Source organism: Patiria miniata, unplaced genomic scaffold (genome assembly GCF_015706575.1).
Source record: "Patiria miniata isolate m_02_andy unplaced genomic scaffold, ASM1570657v1 HiC_scaffold_7, whole genome shotgun sequence".
NCBI lineage: Eukaryota > Metazoa > Echinodermata > Asteroidea > Valvatida > Asterinidae > Patiria > Patiria miniata.
In genome coordinates, this window is record NW_024037074.1 from 36,665,794 (window position 1) to 36,683,368 (window position 17,575).

General features: G+C 39.1%; 2 protein-coding genes across 5 annotated transcripts in view; one reads left to right on the forward strand and one right to left on the reverse strand.

Annotated features, from left to right (window-relative positions):
- Positions 1-10,671, reverse strand: LOC119745993 (mitochondrial import inner membrane translocase subunit TIM44-like). The gene is made up of 15 exons (XM_038222737.1): positions 10,571-10,671; positions 9,061-9,177; positions 8,843-8,938; positions 8,144-8,221; positions 7,770-7,850; positions 6,266-6,415; positions 6,064-6,133; positions 5,015-5,081; positions 4,050-4,135; positions 3,159-3,251; positions 2,440-2,564; positions 2,061-2,111; positions 1,730-1,819; positions 1,084-1,194; positions 1-799 (listed from the first exon to the last, which is right to left on the reverse strand). The coding sequence occupies exons 1-15, from the start codon at positions 10,601-10,603 to the stop codon at positions 680-682; spliced, it is 1,368 nt and encodes a 455-aa protein (XP_038078665.1). The 5' UTR covers positions 10,604-10,671; the 3' UTR covers positions 1-679.
- Positions 10,672-17,575, forward strand: part of LOC119745991 (probable ATP-dependent RNA helicase DDX59) — a 13,818-nt gene continuing 6,914 nt past the window's right edge. For 2 of the 4 annotated variants that reach the window (XM_038222731.1, XM_038222734.1), the window contains exons 1-8: positions 10,822-10,877; positions 11,349-12,256; positions 12,606-12,746; positions 13,188-13,263; positions 13,608-13,727; positions 15,421-15,576; positions 16,776-16,907; positions 17,493-17,569. In XM_038222731.1, the coding sequence (XP_038078659.1) occupies positions 11,369-12,256; positions 12,606-12,746; positions 13,188-13,263; positions 13,608-13,727; positions 15,421-15,576; positions 16,776-16,907; positions 17,493-17,569 (1,590 nt within the window). In that variant the 5' untranslated portion in view covers positions 10,822-10,877; positions 11,349-11,368. Of the gene's footprint in view, positions 10,744-10,817; positions 10,878-11,348; positions 12,257-12,605; positions 12,747-13,187; positions 13,264-13,607; positions 13,728-15,420; positions 15,577-16,775; positions 16,908-17,492; positions 17,570-17,575 lie in introns of those variants that run through there. The other 2 variants (XM_038222733.1, XM_038222732.1) reach the window with 2 other exon arrangements.

A 17,575-nucleotide genomic window follows, 5' to 3' on the forward strand; every position in this document is an offset into this window, starting at 1 on the left:
GGGGGGGGGGCTGGTTGATGCCCCTTTAATAAACAGACAGTGCACTTATGGGCCCTTTGCATTGTTGGGTTCAAAGGGACGCTGGAGCGGCACACTTCGGCTGTTTGCACAGGTTCTTAACTCTGCCAGACACAAGACAGTGAACAGCTGTAAAAGTGTTGGAACTTGCTGCACTGAACCATCAAGAACACTGCATTAACTGAGGCAATGGGAGCTAGTCCCATTAAAACAATGCCACAGTTGTATCCTGCTGAGGCGCCTTGGCCTTGACATTTTTGAGATTGTTTACCCATTGGATCTTGTTGACACTGGGCAAGCCTCTCATTTTGACAAATGTTGCGTGTTGCGACAAGATCAGAGCTCGGCAACGCATACATGGATGCAAGTCCTGCAATTACAGAATTCCTGATTTTATTCGAATATACTTTTCTCACGCCTCAAATTCTCGAAGAAAATGCCGGAGACCACAGACGTCATTGAGTAACATCGCAAACATCTTTTGTCTCGCATGTGCAGCCTCGATTTTGTTCCAACGTGACAATTCATTAAAAAGAGCAAATTACAAAACACATCTTGTATGTTTCAGATTTTGTAAGGTCTCCTGCCCCCTTTTGTGCATGCTTTATCTCACTGGCCCTGGATCTGATCATTGGTGACTTCTTAGACGTATGTCCCTGCCTCAGACCCACTGCTGGGCCGTGTTTGCAGACAGGTCCAGCAACCTCCAAGCTGCGCTGGGGTCTAATATCTCCTGGTCTCTGCACAGTACCCAGACATAGGTTACCCTCATTACTTTGTCCTGCAAAAAAAAGGAGAAAAAAAGTGTTCTGATTGAGTTCTTCACAATCATGACATCACAATTCCAGTCACAAATACATCAAATAAAAGTCACTTTATCACAGTTAGTTCATGCAAAGTATTAACTTATCTTTAATTGCCAGTAATGATTCTAAGCCCTGAATATCTGAACCCGAGAACTGAATGTGTGAAACAGAGACCACAACCGAGACTTGGAGGTCTAAGAAAGACCTGCATCATGAAATAATTAAAGCAAAAGGAATAAGATGCGACAGATGTGCTTACCGGATCTCCCTCGACAACTTCCCCTTTCCCGTTGCGGACCACCAAGAGCTGCTGTGCAGTGAAGCTGATGACAAGTACTGGACCCTGCTCCATCATCTTACCCATAGAAAGCTGGAGAAAAACATCACATAAAAGTGGCTTTACAGACAAATTTCAAATTGGAACTTAGATCCTCCACTTAAATGGTAAGACCGTGTGATAAGTTTTAATGTGCAAGCTGGGGGGGGGGGCGGCTTGTACCATACTTTCAATGGGGCACTGTTCAAATCTGACCATTATTAACACCATAATTATTACAGAATAGTGTACAAATACCCCCGTAACCCAGTTGGCTCTGTCCGAATTTCGCACAGGCGGACATTATTATCAGAGGAAATTTTGTTGGGGTGTCAGAGCAGGGGGAGGTTTTCGCATTATTTTTTATGTATTTCTATGAAAAAAAAAATGGAGTCAGGCTGATTTTTTTAGGGGGACCTTAACCCCCCCTCTGGGACCATGCCTGCTAAATTCAAGAAATCTGCAAAAAAAGCCTTTTTCCTGACCAATCATGGTTCCTTAAAAACAAACAGGGCCCAATTTCAGGGAACTGATTGGGCTTTAAGGAGCATAAAGGAACAATTTCAGCCAATCACTCGAGAGTACTCACATCTAAGTTATCAATGTCCAGAACTTTGTTGTCAAATATATACCCCAGGGCTTTGGCTTGTTTGATTGGTGTGGCAAGCTGGCTGTATGGCTGTCAACAGAAAGTAAAGAAGAATTTGTGTCTTACATCAGAACAATTAGAAAAAAGAGAAGAAAGCATATTTCCAATGTCAGTTGTTTCTAAGTAACTTTACCATAAACCAATGCTCATAACTTGAAGCATCTTGAATGAAGAGTATTTTTCCAAGTTTATTAACAAAATTAAAATCTTATTTTTTTTTTTACAACCTAAATGCACAGCTTTTATATACGAGGCAAATAAAAATACTTACAGCTTCATAACACCAATCTTTGAGTACTTCTAATTCGCCTCTAATCATGGCCTACAAAGAAAATAAAAATAAAAAATAATAAAAACAATCAGAAATGTCATAATTGTTTTCATTAACAATGTACTTATAAGGAACATGTGCCACAAGGAAGACTATTTCTTGGAACAAAATTGATACAGTCGAACAATTTCTTTTCCTCTTCACGAACGTTTAAAAAAATTACCTTTTATTAATGAACATTGCCAAAAGTTCAGTAACTGCATAATTACTTTCCCTAAATTGTTAAACAAAAATTTGGACAAATATATGAATTGTCTCATTTATGCCATTTGTGATTTCATATTTTACAAATATTTTTTGAGATCACATCAAGCCTCACCTCAAGAACATTTGGTATAATCTCATACTCGCATAAATGAAGAAATTCCTGCTTAGAAAAATTGGGATCTGCCTTGAGGATTTCCGTTAAGACTTCGGACATTTCTGTCTGTGAGAACACACCACCTGTTGGACAAATAAAAAAATACCCAAAACTTCAAATATAAATAGATGGCAACTTACAAGTACAGAAAAAGTGACAAATATTTTGAATTTTATTTTAAATAGACTAAATTAATCCCCTAAATTTATCCCCTTCAACACTCCATCCATAATATCCCCTCTGGTCTTCGAAAACCTGTTTTAGACTAAAAAAAAATCTAAAACACCTGAAGTCCTTAAAAATTGATTAAAGCGTGCAAAAAACATTATGTGCTTATACAGCAAAAATGCAGAAAAAACATGACAACCAAGTTAGTGCAGAATCCTCAGTTACAGGATCTAAACATGTGCGCAAGCCAAAATTTCTTGCTAATCTGTGAAACACGCTAACTCAAATGGTTAGTGCGGATTATTCTGGTATGGTTAGCAGAGATCTTTCGCAAAGCAGACCAATGAAAATGGGCCCTGTAACGCTGAAGTTCCCTTGTCTTTACGGTAACATTCTATTGTTTTTTTACAAACAAGACAAAAAATGGACACGCGACAAGCAATCAAACGCCTTTTTGATAGAGCTGTAAAATGCACTTAACAGAAGGAGAATGAAGACAGACAACTAACCTAGAAGGTGACTGACTCTGTCCGTGACTGCTCTGGAAGCCCGCACCATGACGTTGTCGCTCTCATCGTACCTCATTTTTAAGTCAAACATTTCTGTGGCAGGAGAGAAAAAAAATGGAGTAGAAACTTTCACTCGCTTAGAAGGAAACACGGTTGGTCAATACTTTGATCACAGTGATTTTATCACAATACAGGCGGCTCAGTTTGTAGCTAAAGAAAATGTATTTTTGCCTATAAAAAATTTAATCGCCAGACGATGAAATACGCAAGTTGAATACTTTTCTTCCATGACTCAATATACAGCGAAATGTGATTACATAAAATATTTTATAAATTACCTTGTGATTCTTTTCTTTTTTAAGTTTGAACACATTGGTCAGTTGATAATTGCTGTGCTACAATTTTGGTTTGAAAAGGAAAGAAAACATCTGAAAAGCAGTTTGGCATGGTAGTAATTTCTCTGCCCTCAATGTCTTTAACTCATGTTCAAATCCTACAAAGCCTGACCCAATTCTGTGGGCTCCTCACCATTTTTAAAACAGAAGGTTTCTCTTATTTGTTGTCTCTTTACAAGTTTCTCTGTGCTTGTGAACCCCAGAGTAATAAACCCTTTTTTTAGGATTTTTTTTTATCACCACACATCAGGGATGTAGTTGAGTCCACCACAAGAAGCAGTGGAGGAACAATAACAAAGGCACTGGAGGACTTGCAAGGACTTGTGACAGACTTGACTACATCCCCACCACACATAAATAACACATATTATAGTAACAATTACAACCCTTAACAGTTACAGTGTGATAAACTTCCGAACAAAAATCTGGTCTTTGGATATTATTAACAACAAAAACAAACTGGCCTTTGATTGTCCTTTCCAAAATTCATACTTACTATTGAAAACCTGATTGTTCTCCTTGAATTCATTCCATTGTTTGTACCATCTGGAATCTTTGTGAAGAACCATACCCATAGCATCCCTGCAAAAAGAATTAAAAAAAAAATCTATTTAAGCATTCTTCAAATAAAAGTCTGCATTGTCAGCGTCAAAATTCCTTAGCCCTAACTCCCCAGCCTAATTGACTAGGAACCATACCCATTCAGGCAAATTCCAACACCCACATGGGAAATTGTACACACACCCTGTTGGACTTAGTTTCTGGAGGTATGCCAACCCCCGTGTAAAAGACCATCTGTTTAGGGGGACTGTATCTATCCCAACAGATTTAAACACAAACCTGCTGTTGAACTTTGATGGGTTGTGTTCGGTTAGGGTAAAAGGGGCATTACGGCCTGAAATCCCCAAAAATGTTATGTTTTGGATTGGTGAACTATCCTATTTCAAAGGTCCGGTTGAAAGGAAAATAATCTAATGTCCCGCTGTTCCTGAGAAAAGATGAAAAATCCCGGTTGTTTACTTCTGACGCGACAAACATTTTGTGGTATACGTATTTCCAGTCATGTCCATTCAATGTACGCTACACGTTGTGTGTGTGTGTCGCAAAATACACACAGCACCAATAGACAAATGTTATTTCTCGCACGTCTGCAGAATGCAATATACTGGTGGAACATGTGCGGCAGGATTCACCCAACAGCTCGATTTTGAGAGTCAAACTTTTGACCCCCGAACTTTGTTCTCGCAAGAATACCAGAAAAAACACCCAGTTTGTAAAGGATGGTTGTGTGGACGTTTATATCCTACTTTTAAATGCTCTTTCCAATTAACATCATTTAGTCATTTACTTGGTTCATCCTTTTTAGGGGGATTGTACATTTACTTTTTGTAGTGTCCTAGTTGAATTTTTTTGTAAATTGTAAAGATGGTTGAAAAAGAAAACAAACAAACAAAGACTCACTCATTGGCCTCAAAGCTTCTATATTCCTGCCCATCTGAAAATCCATCTGTGCGCTTGCGAAGTTTGACTGTTGAACAAAACAGCGAAAATTTGATGAACTATAATTTTGAATAAATAATCATGAGAAATAATAAAAAAGTCACACAGACTCAACTGAACTGGTTAATATTACTCCGGTCAATTTTACCGCGAAGAAGATAAAGATCGTCGAGCTACAATCATCAAACACAATCATGCAAAATATTTATTTACACAGCAGACAACGCACTCAAATGGTGTTGATTGAAGTGAAGTTATAGACCATCCAAAGTTTTGGCAACCGGTATCAAATGAGGGGAATAATCGTCATAGCGATTTTTTGCAAGGAATACACCTCCAGAGTTGGAAAATACATGTATGTGATAGCATTGCAGCGGTGGCAGCTTTTTAGGTGTTATCACCCTTTTTTCAAAATGTCCATGCTTGTTACCACTCTAGGGGCGGTATACTTTGGGCATGCGCACTATAATCATTTATGCCCTGATCTGATACTGACCAAACCCCCAAGCTGATGGCCTATTATAAACAGACCTAGAGATGTGAAACGTCATGCTTTGTTTACGTGTTTGCTTTCTAAAATGACGTCCCCTTTGCCCCGACAAAAAAAGAAACAAGCATGTAAACAAAGCATGATGTCATGGTGCTATTCTAGTGAATGTTTGCACTTTTCACATTTCTTGTCCTTGCAGTCAAAATCAATCAAGTGACTGTTTTCAACCCTTAAGAATTCCCAGCCCACATAAAGCAGGATTGACTGCCTTGGACTGCTTAAGTAACTCGATGCAGCTGTGCTTTGACTCCGGGAGAGTGATAAAACAACTGTGACCACAGCTTGCCTGCTTTGTCTGTTGACCTAGTTTAACTAGACAAAGTATTTGCTTGATATATGATCTGACTGCCAGTGACTAGCCTTTGTTAAAAGTATAGCAGGGGAAGTGGAAGTGAATTTTGACTGCCCGTGACTGCTAAAATAGCAGGAGGGTTATTGACATTTTACAGACTGTACTTACGAGGTGCCCTGTATGGTCTTGCCTTCGCTGTGGTACTCTCATCTATTTCTTGCTTGACTGCTTTGACGCCCTGTCACAAAATATGATCATACATATGAACTATTAAGTGACAGCCTACATATTTTATTCTGTAAAATTGTTGAGTTGACAAATTTTTGCTAAGCATCAGTTTCCTGTTATGGATTTTTAAAATTCCACTTACGTCTGAGATAGTCTTGTAGGCGGCGGTTTTGGTAAGCTCCTCCCCTTGTTTGCTAACCTTCTCGGCGGCTCCTTTTGCTGTCTTTGTGATGTCCTCTGTGATACTGCCTGCTTTCTTGGCCCATTCTTGTTTCTGGACATCCTCTACACCCTAAAGAGTGGAGTTCACAAATTTGAAAATGTGCCCAAAATTTTCTCTGCGTTTTTCTGAGGAAAAACTCTGTAATTTCCAACAAGAAATATATCTTTATTTCAATAAGCACCCAGCAGAGGCTCTACAAGGACCTTCTGTGGGACTACGAGGGCCTTCTGTAGGACTACCAGGACCTTCTGTAGGACTACCAGGACCCTCTGTAGGACTACAAGGACCTTCTGTAGGATTATGCTGACCTCCTGTAGGACTACTAGGATCTTATGTAGGACTTCTAGGACCTTCTGTGGGACTACGAGGACCTTCTGTAGGACTATGCTGACCTCCTGTAGGACTACTAGGATCTTATGTAGGACTACTAGGACCTTCTGTGGGACTACGAGGACCTTCTGTGGGACTACGAGGACCTTCTGTATGACTCAGAGGACCTTTTGTAGGACTATGCTGACCTCCTGTAGGACTACTAGGATCTTATGTAGGACTACTAGGACCTTCTGTGGGACTACGAGGACCTTCTGTGGGACTACGAGGACCTTCTGTATGACTCAGAGGACCTTTTGTAGGACTATGCTGACCTCCTGTAGGACTACTAGGATCTTATGTAGGACTACTAGGACCTTCTGTGGGACTATGAGGGCCTTCTGTAGGACTATGCTGACCTCCTGTAGGACTACTAGGATCTTATGTAGGACTACTAGGACATTCTGTGGGACTACGAGGACCTTCTGTAGGACTACAAGGACCTTCTGTAGGACTACAAGGACCTTCTGTAGGACTACAAGGACTTTCTGTAGGACTACTAGGACCTTCTGTAGGACTACTAGGACCTTCTGTAGGACTATGCTGACCTCCTGTAGGACTACTAGGATCTTATGTAGGACTACGAGGACCTTCTGTAGGACGACAAGAACCTTCTGTAGGACTACAAGGACCTTCTGTAGGACTACAAGGACCTTCTGTAGGACTATAAGACCTTTTTTGGACTACGAGGACCTTGCGTAGGACTACAAGGATCCCTTTTTGGACTATCAGGATATTTTCTTTTTCGTTTCAATGCCAGTTTGAAATTCATCCATACCTGAACTACATAATTGCATTCCCGATTTGGTTTACAAAAAACACAGAAGGTTGAAATACTGGCTGTCTGTGGCCACTAAATGGTTGAAGTGTAAACCAGCTATGCAACGCTGAAATTTATGTAAATTTTTTTTTTTTTTGTATTTCAGTTTGGAATTTGCTTTAATTCCATCAAGTTCTTACAGCTGAATACATTTTCCAGAATAGTTTACAGACAAATGTGTGGGATAGTTTGACAACTTTATGTCAAATTCTTGTCCAATTTTGTCATCATTACCTTCTGCACTTTATCTTTGATGTCTGTCACAGTTCTCTTGAGTACTTCAGATCCTCGAGATGTTTCTATTTCAATAGATTCCTGCCGAAAAAGAGAAAAAGGGAATTCTGGACTGTTTGCAAATTGTTATTCTCCACTAGTTGATTTGTGTATCATTCAAGACACTGAATGCAGGTTTGATCTCATTTAGCTCCCCACTATTTCAAATTCCATCAAACTAAAAAAATATTGAAGTCCCTAGCTTCTGATGCATCATTCATATTTGACTCCCTAGCTTCTGATCAATCAGCCATACGTTTTAAGAAAATGCAATGTGATTATACAAGTTTCCTGATATTAGAAGGCATTATCCGGACGGACAATGTCCCACTTACATATTTCTTCCTCGCTTGCTGTAAGGCTTCAGACTTTTCCAATTTATCAGCTTCCTCCCGGAACTTCTTGATATTTTCCTACAAAATGAAAACAACAGCAGAATCTGAATTTCCAATTGATAACGAATAGAAATCTGTGCAAATATCTCATCTGCTCTGCTCTTTGCAACTGTGCTGTTAACAATGAATTTTGTACATTGTTATTTTCTTAACGGCACATGAGATCATTTGCTGTTTGTGCTTTTTTTTTTTTTGAAGCAACAAATTGCTCAAAATGTTAAGAAGGGTGCATAACAACTAACCTCAATGTTGAAGTTTCAGCTCAGTGGACACAATACATTTTGAGAAAATTGAGAAAATGTATGCATCTCTTTTGGGGTCTCATACTGGATTATGTTTCTAACACATGTATGTAAAAAACTGTGTCCGCAGGCACACTTTTTTAAACCTCCTTTCTTGTTTGTTTTCTTAAATTTGTGCACGGCTGAGCATAAACAACACAAGGTCCTGCCTAAGACCTTGACACAGTGCATCTGCCGAAATCAGCCACACACTTTTGCCAAATAGTCTCAATCCTGCAAAATCCTCCATTTTGCAAAGAGGATTTTGGAGGATTTAGGACGGTTAGGGTTAAAATTTATACTTTTTACAGTACTAATTAAGTTTTGTTTATGCTCAGGGATTTTATTATTGTCCAACCTTCATCTCTTTGTTCTTGGCCATGTCCAGTTTGATGTTATCAATGAATTGCGATATGAAGCCTTTCCTCTGTGGCTGTTGGGAGTAACATCTTGCCTGAAAAAAAGAAAGAAAAAACTTATTCAAAAAGATCAAACTTTGCACATGCAGAATGACAAACAAGTCAAGTCACGTGAATATGAAATTTTAATTTTCCGAGGGCAAATTATGTATATTACCTGTGCTAGTCTGACGTCCAGTTGATTTTGTGCCATTTGGGTGACGCTTCCATTTGCCACTTGTCCCAATCTCACTGTATGCTGTGGTACTCTCCATAATAACTTTGCACTGGCGCACTGTTAAATAAAACATTTTGAGGTTGGGAATCATTTGTTTCATTAAACTTTGATTGACTGTTCCATTTTCTTATGTTACTGTACACCTTTATGAACCGTAGAATAAGAGAAGTAAAACATTCACTGTTTAAATATTGGTATCTCCCAACTGTAGTACATGTTGACCAAGCTATAGTTCGACAAATGTTGTGGAATATGCTGAAGTCATGACTATAGATGTAAACCATAGTCAGGGAGTAATTGGGGCATAATCAAGAATTATAAAATACGTTTATATAGCACCAAATCCATTTAAATAAAATGCTCCCAGGCACTTCACAGATATGATACAATAACTAAAAGAATAATAACACATACTATTTACGATACAACATCAACACCATTCTAGCTAGATAACAATGATACATAGTAAAAATGTAAAACAGCCTATCTGTTTTAAATTTTTTTTTCATGTTTAAAGCCCTACAAACAGGTCACCATTGGCGATAATAATAAGACCTGTAAGATAGCTGTTTACAGCCCTGTTTGTATACGGAGGGCTAGTTAAAAAAAATGCAGACTTCTTAGGTATTCAACATTAAATGTGTGAAATGTTCATTTTGTCATGTTAGTGACACATTATTTTGCTAAGCCTAAGTAATGCAAGAACACTCTAACATTTTTTAATTTACAAATAAAAAAAACAAAAAAACACAATAAATAACATTAGCCCTAATTTAGCCTAAATAAATATATAATACTTGGTCAAGGGGTAGTGCTACAAATAAGGCTGTAATTGGCTCTCTTGAGTATTAATGGTCCTGTCACCCCTGTTGCCATCATAATTCATATATCACGCCATCAGACAAAAGAGAGAATTACAGCCCTACTTAAGTTGTTGTACTTTTGTAGGGCTAGTCAATTCGGTTCGTCAATTCACGGGGAGACTAAAATCAAGTGAAAAAGGTTTTCAAAGCTCACGACTTTTTTAATATTCAGTTTGAAAACATTTTTTTTTTAAATTTTAAGTTTCAAAGTTATGAAAAATCACCCAAAATGACATTTATGGCAATACTGACAACCAGTGACAATAGTTTCTACAATGGTAGTTGGTACACGTTTGACGAATGTTACATCATCATGCCTGACTGTGTAGTGTAGTGTATAATGTAGTGAGTCATGCTGCTCTGCAGTTTTCAACAGTGCAATGCACGTCGCGCGCATTGAATGTGCATGTGTTGCGCGACGTGCGAACAGGCGAAACAGCACGTGAACTTAATTTCCTTTCCACGTTAATATTTCAACTTTATTCGTTTAAAAAAACAATGACATTAATCTGTCCGTATCATTAATCATACTTCACCATGCAATCGATCTCAATTATGAAATACTCCGTTAATAACGATAAACTTACGTGACTAGCAAGTTTCGCAACGGGGGCAGCCATCTTTGAGCTCCGATTTTTGTGAGATTCACTAATTTTCTATAACACATGGGCTTACAGAAGATAGTGGGGTTTAGATGCATGTACAGCGCATGTGGCAAACTCGCTCCGCCCCGTAAATCTTGTCGCCCATCTATTCTAAGGTACGAGTGGTTTAAATTTCTTTGTGGATGAACTACACGTTCGTAAAACACGTGGGGAACTATAATGCGGCAAACAGTGCGATCGACTGTAGCTCTGCATGGCGCATGCAAGTTAATAAATATTGTGATGTTGGGTATGAATATTCTTGTAAGGCATATAAAGTTGGAATTTTCCTGCTGGTTCACACAGTTTCACCATTACTAGAGCAATAAAACTGACAACACAAAATGTGGCCAAAATTTTAAAATGGCAAATTTTGAAATTGTGGTTTTTAAGGAATTCACTCCCAAAATTTAGTTTTGATAGAATTGAAGAATTTGGGGTAAATAAGTTAAATAACCTACATTTTATGCCAAGTATATATGTACGATCAAAATTGACTTTGCTGTGCCATGGAGGAAGTTCTTATTCGTCCATGGCTATACTTAATGGATATTTTGTTTTTTGAAGAAATTATTTCTAACGTTTGACTTATCCCACAAGATCTGACTTTGGGCGTATTATATATCATGTGTAAATGGGTTGTACTGGTAAAGATGTATGTGCTTTGTTTACAAATTACCATAACCTTGCTTTAAATAAAGTGTTTGTTTTTATTTTTCAGATTAAAATCCATTCAACAAAATGTTTGTACCGAGGGCAGTGAACCGTAAACCAGCAACAAAGCCGGTTAAACCGAAACCTCCAGTCAAGAAATCTGAACATTCAGACAACAGCAGTACACAAAACCAACCTGTCGATCCACAAGATGACAAAGTCACAACAAACAGCCAAAGTACTATTGATCTTCAAGAGCATGCCAAGTCGGCAGGCCTGAGGTCTAACAAACCAGAAAAAACTGTGCCTTCTTCTGAGAAAGGATCCAAAGGACTCAGTGGAGGTGGCACCAAGGATGAGGAAGTCACTTTGTGTCGAAATGTTCTTCCAGATGGTTCAGGATGTTCAGTCGCAGTATTGGAAGGCACATCAACAGATCCGGAGACTAGAAAACCATTAACTAGTGAAGTGTCATCTTTTTCAAAAAGAGATACCATGATCCCGCAAGCAGCTGCTGATGCAACACAGTCAGAGACACAGAAAGAGGAAGGAAATGAATGTCCAACAAGGGATCCAGAAATTGGTGTCAGAAGTGGGATTAGCTCAATACTCCCTCTTGACATTGCTGAAATAAGGCGGTCTGTGGACAAGATCAAGAGAGATGGGAAGCTACAGGCAGCTTCCAGAGACACCAAGGAAAATGTAGCCCAAGACACGAAAGAGGCAAAGGATGAAGATGAGGACTTGGAAGAAACAGAAGATCTGGGTCACGTAGGTCAAGAGGTCGAGGAGGATGAACAGGACGAGGTTGTCTCGTACAGCAAGAACCAAAGATGGCCAGTCAGTGAGGAGGAACCAGTATGTGTGGTGTGTGGGAGGTACGGAGCCTACATCTGTGATCGGACGGAAGCTGATATCTGCAGCCGTGAATGCAAGGCTAGAAATCTGGCAAGACTTGGGCTGACAGCAGGATCGGTACGATTCCAGATGAGCTCCAAGTTTTCATTTAACTGGGAATTACCCAGTAGATGGAATTATTAAAATGGGCTGCTTTCAAAATTTGGATCTTTTAATTGTGCCAAATTTTACAGAGTTTCAGGGATCATGTATCAAGTAGAGTCTGGCTGCTCGTACATCACAGATTTTTACTTGGAAGTACTGGATTAAATTTGACTCGAGCCCTGTTAGATCCTTTGAATTTATACCAAAATGGGAAATTTTTCTTTGACTTTTTTTCCCTCATTTAATTGAGAATGCTCGACACTCTGACTGCTCCATTACTGAAATGTAACTCAAGCCTCAATGGAATTTTCTTTTATTTCAGGAAGACGTCTCTGCTCAAGAAGATACCCAACCAGAAACAATCACCGTTGACATGGTGGAAGATCCAGTTGGCTATATCTACAGAGAACATGATGAGGTGTCTGAACTCACAAGAGAGCAAGTCCAAGAAATCCGGGCTCAGGTAGCGAATGGGTTCAATTTGATGCAGCACAGCTAGGGATGGGGAAAAGGGAGGGAATGTGCCTCTCTCTGCATTGTTCTTGTGGGCAAAATCTTGTTACTCTTAGCAAAAGACTCACTACGTGTACAGTGCATCTCCCACTCCCCCCCCCCCCCCCCCACTCGCTGTCAGATGATTTCTCCAGCACACCTTTTTTTGCCTCTGCAGCATTGGACAATTTTCATTAAAAAAAATCAGAATAGCGCAGCCATCTTATGCATGAGTGAACCTTTTGAGCATTCATTGTTACTGAAATAAAATAACAAAAGATGCCCTCTAAGATGCCCACTACGCATAAGGTCTATTATTCAGGGTGTAGTGATGATGTAAAAATAAGGCCCTCTGAAGTTTATTTTAAACTGAAGTTTCGGTTTCATTTTGTTTGTTTTTGTTAAACTTCAGGTGGATATCTTCGTTGAAGGTGTGGACGTACCAAGACCGATTGTTGAATTCTCACACCTTGTTGCTCCACAGAAAAGTAATTACCAGCATTCGTTCAATAAATATAGATCTTTAAATCCTTTGTGAAGTTTAGACATTCCAGTTACAAACTTCAGTCTTAAAGTAGGTTCAATGAGAACTTTTCAGAGGTTTCTCTTTAACAAACAACTGTAACGTCACTATAGGCCAGTTTAGTTTAGTATACATGTACATTATTTGTACTCGGTGATATAGTCAGTCAGTCAGAGACTTGGTAACAGGACAATAGGGCAGCCATTCAGGTCCAACAGAAATTTTTGATCATTAGTTTAATATGCAGATCTTGCTGTTCTAAACTGGAATTCTCAATTTAAAGGAACCTTGTTCATCATTTTGTTTTAGTGGAATCCAACCTGGCCAGTGTTGGGTACAACGTGCCCACTCCAGTCCAGATGCAAGTTATACCCGCTGCGCTTAGGTGGCGAGATGTGATGGTGTGTGCACAGACCAGCTCCGGCAAAAGTAAGGCTTCATTTTGATACACATGCTGTCATATTTCTGATTTCTATTTTATACAAATATTGAATGCTTCGAGTGGTGTAGTAAAACTAGCCTCCCGAGGTGATCCATGGACATTCCATTTTCCCGAGGCGAAGCCGAGGAAAATGGAATGGTCCATGGATCACCGAGGGAGGCTAGTTTTACTTCACCACGAGATAAAGCATTCAATATTTGCTTTATAACACTTCACCCACAGATTCTGCTTGATTTTAATATTTTAAATTATTTAAATCTGAACACAGTTGAAATAAACTTCAATTTCAATACAAAATTGGTGGAAAATGTATTTCTCTCTTCCAAACTACCCCTTCGTGAAATGTATGAACCCAAGTCTGCGGCGTGCTCTCTTTGGAACAATACGCGCAACGCGCACACCAGCATCCATTTGCACACAAATACCGCGCCGTGGAAATAGTACTTTGGTTGCTAAGGGTATAGTACTTTGGTTGCTATGGGTATAGTACTTTTGACCGTGCACAGAAAGATAGAAAAATTAGAAAGTAACATGTGACTCGCTCTCGGCTAATCAAGACACAGAATCTGTGGGTGAGGTGTTATAAAATGAGTTATATAACCGACATACAGATCCTTGTCATTTGATTGGTGGAACTCACATCACGTGGCATTCGTTATTGCTCCCATTCATGCCGCGGCTCAAAAAGTACTATCCGCCCATGGGGAATGGGAAATACTATTCAACAGTTAGGATCATGATGCGGTATTTGTGTGTAAATGCATGCTGGTGTGCGCGTTCAGCGTTGCGCGTAGCGCGTATTGTTCCAATGAGCCAGCGCTACAGCGTTGGGTTCAAACATTTTCGTGAAAGGGTGGTTTGGAAGAGAGAAATACATTTTCCTCCAGTTTTGTATTGAAAAAAAAGTTCAAATATATCAAATGACAAGGATCTATATGTCAGTTATATAAAACAAATATTGAGTGGCTTTAAATTGTGAAATGGGAGGAATATTATCGCTCGGTAAAATCTGGACTTTTCCAGTTCACTCGGCTTCGCCTCGTGAATTGGAAAAGTCCAGATTTTACCTTGCGATAATATTCCTCCCATTCCACGCTGAGCCACTCAATATTTGTATACTATAACACTTTTTAACGTTGAGGCCTGTGCAGTAGTTTAGCTGTTGAATCAGGCTACATATCACTGTTGTAGTCATCAAGCACAAGTCCAGCCAAGAGTAAATCCCAAGTCAGTTCACAAGTCCAGTCTCAAGTAGCAGGGGATGGGCAATGAAAAAGGAATGCATTTGTCAAAGTTCATTAGAATAGCTTGTGACATGACTTAAATACTGGATGGCCGGTGATGGACTTGCGATAGACTTGTGAGGTATATGACCACAACACTAATACATTGTTGTCGTAACTCTTGCCTTTCTGTTACCTTAACAACTCCTGTTTCAAAGAAAACAACAATGTTGAAAGAGCCAGTTTGTTTTTATGATATTCTTTATTGCAGAGGTTACCTGTTCAATAGTCATCTGTCTGCACTTGTGATTTTTGCAATGTATGACATCCTTGTGAAAGTACAAAAATATTGGCTGACGTGATGGGGGATTGACCAATTACAATTTGGCGCTCGCTCATGAATATGTATGACCTAGAGTAATATTATTTCCTCTAAAATTTTGGGCTTTTTTTGCAGCTGCTTCTTTCCTCGTTCCCACAATTCTACAAATCTACAATACCATGTGCTTCAGAGACAGTACAGATGAAGGGAACGGACCCCTGGGGTTGATCTTGTCACCCTCCAGAGAACTCGCCATGCAGATAGAGGAACAGGCTAAACAGCTGATGCAAGGTAATCTAATGACGTCAACTTAATTTACTCTAGATTTATTTATGCAATCCTAAAGATTCTAAGCCACAAACGTCTTGTATTGTGAGTGCATAGAACACAAACTTTTGCCAGAAAAAAATACTCTACTCTGACTGGCATGCAACTTTTCCTCGGATCAGCTGATTTCCTCTTTTTTCACTTCCAATGTGTGCCATTGAAAATAGAAAAACACTGTACAAAGTCTTGAAAAGATTTGAATTTCCTCTTTTTTTTGTGACTTCCCAGTTGCATAACTCAATAAATTTCACCTGCAAGGTAGTTCTACACAATGTACATTGATCTCCATTATACAGAATATATAATGGAGAAGATCAATGGCAAGATACGATAGAGTCATTCTTGCTCCTCGTTTCATCACTCTATATTTAAAAGTCTACTAGGAGTTGGCATATAATTAAATGTTGTAAATAAGCTACCCACATATAAAAAATCTTTTCAAATCTGTTTCCACAGCAGTTTCGTCCTTGAAACTATAACTCTAGATCGAAACTCTACTTTAACGGCACTTATTTCCAGACGATATATAAATGAGTGCACGCATCAATGAGATAAGATGACCCTCGGACCGATCTTAAGTTAAGACGAGTTCAGCCGCGTTGCTAAGGAAGTTAGGACATGTTGAACGCATCTTAAGTTTGGTGAAATCGATCCTAGGATGAGTTGTGAGCTTAGACGAGTTACCCTTCCTAAGACGCCTATTAGTGTTTCGTGAAATCGGCCCCCGATGTACTACTCCAGACTTGGTTCTGATGTATTCCATCCACAAGTTATGGATGTCATGCAAATGAGACCAATCTACAATTGTTTTAAATCTGCATAATATGGTGTTAGTTCTAATGCCTCATATTCCCCACAAAAGATCCTACCATTCAGGTAAAGAAAAACACTTTCTCAGTTAAAAACCTAAATCTTTTGCAGTGAAATGCTCAGCACCCCATCTTAATCATGTGAAAAATGACTTGTAAAATGTAAGCAACTTAGAAAAAAAAATACTTGGAAGCAGCATTGAGATCTTTTAAACATAAAATAACTGCTGCAAATTAGTAATTGCTACATTGTAAAAGTTAAGTGGGTTTGTATTTGAGATAAGGATTTATTGATTTGAGCAGAATCTTCTTTCTCTGACTGGCTTTACCATTTTTCGATTGTTCTACTGTCAGGTCTGCCCAACATGCGTACAGCTCTGGTCGTAGGGGGAGTGCCCCTACCTACCCAGCTACACAGACTCAAGCAAGATATCCAGCTAGTCATCGCTACTCCTGGGAGAATCTTAGATGTCATTGCCAGACAGGGTCAGTCAGAGGGGCCTTGTCATAATGGGTTTTTTTTCAGAGAAGAGGAGGATTGTGCCATCTTTCAAAGAAATCGGAGATTTTCTAGCTTTGCTTGCACCTATGATGAGTATTTGTAACAGCTAATCTGAGCTCTCACTGGCTGGATTTTAAATAATGAAAGGTTTGCGGAAACACCGTGTGCGAATAATTTCTCAACTAAGAGGATGGTTCTGAAAAGAACCAGAGGTATAAACTCGACGTTCCGGTCAGTATGCTCTGACCGTCTTCAGGAGGCTGGATTTTGTTCAAGTGGTAACCACTTTCACCACTGAACACTATCCCGGGACCATTTGCACACAATAAATATACACCCTGTCACCCGCATCATTTAGACCATATTTTCATTTTGGAAAGATGTTTTGGAATTGTCATTCAAATTGTTGTGGGAGGAGGACCTTATAACACAATTGTGCTGATTTAGGCTTGGTTGTGTGATATTAATCACTAAATATCTAATCCAAAAGTGTTCGATAACAAAAGGTGTTTTAATTTTAAAATATTAAAAACTGACTTGATATTTTGTATTTTTCATTTTATGGACAGGTATTTCATTAGCAGCTATCAAAACACTTATAATTGACGAGGTTGACACAATGCTTCACAAAGGTTTCCAGCAACAGGTAGGG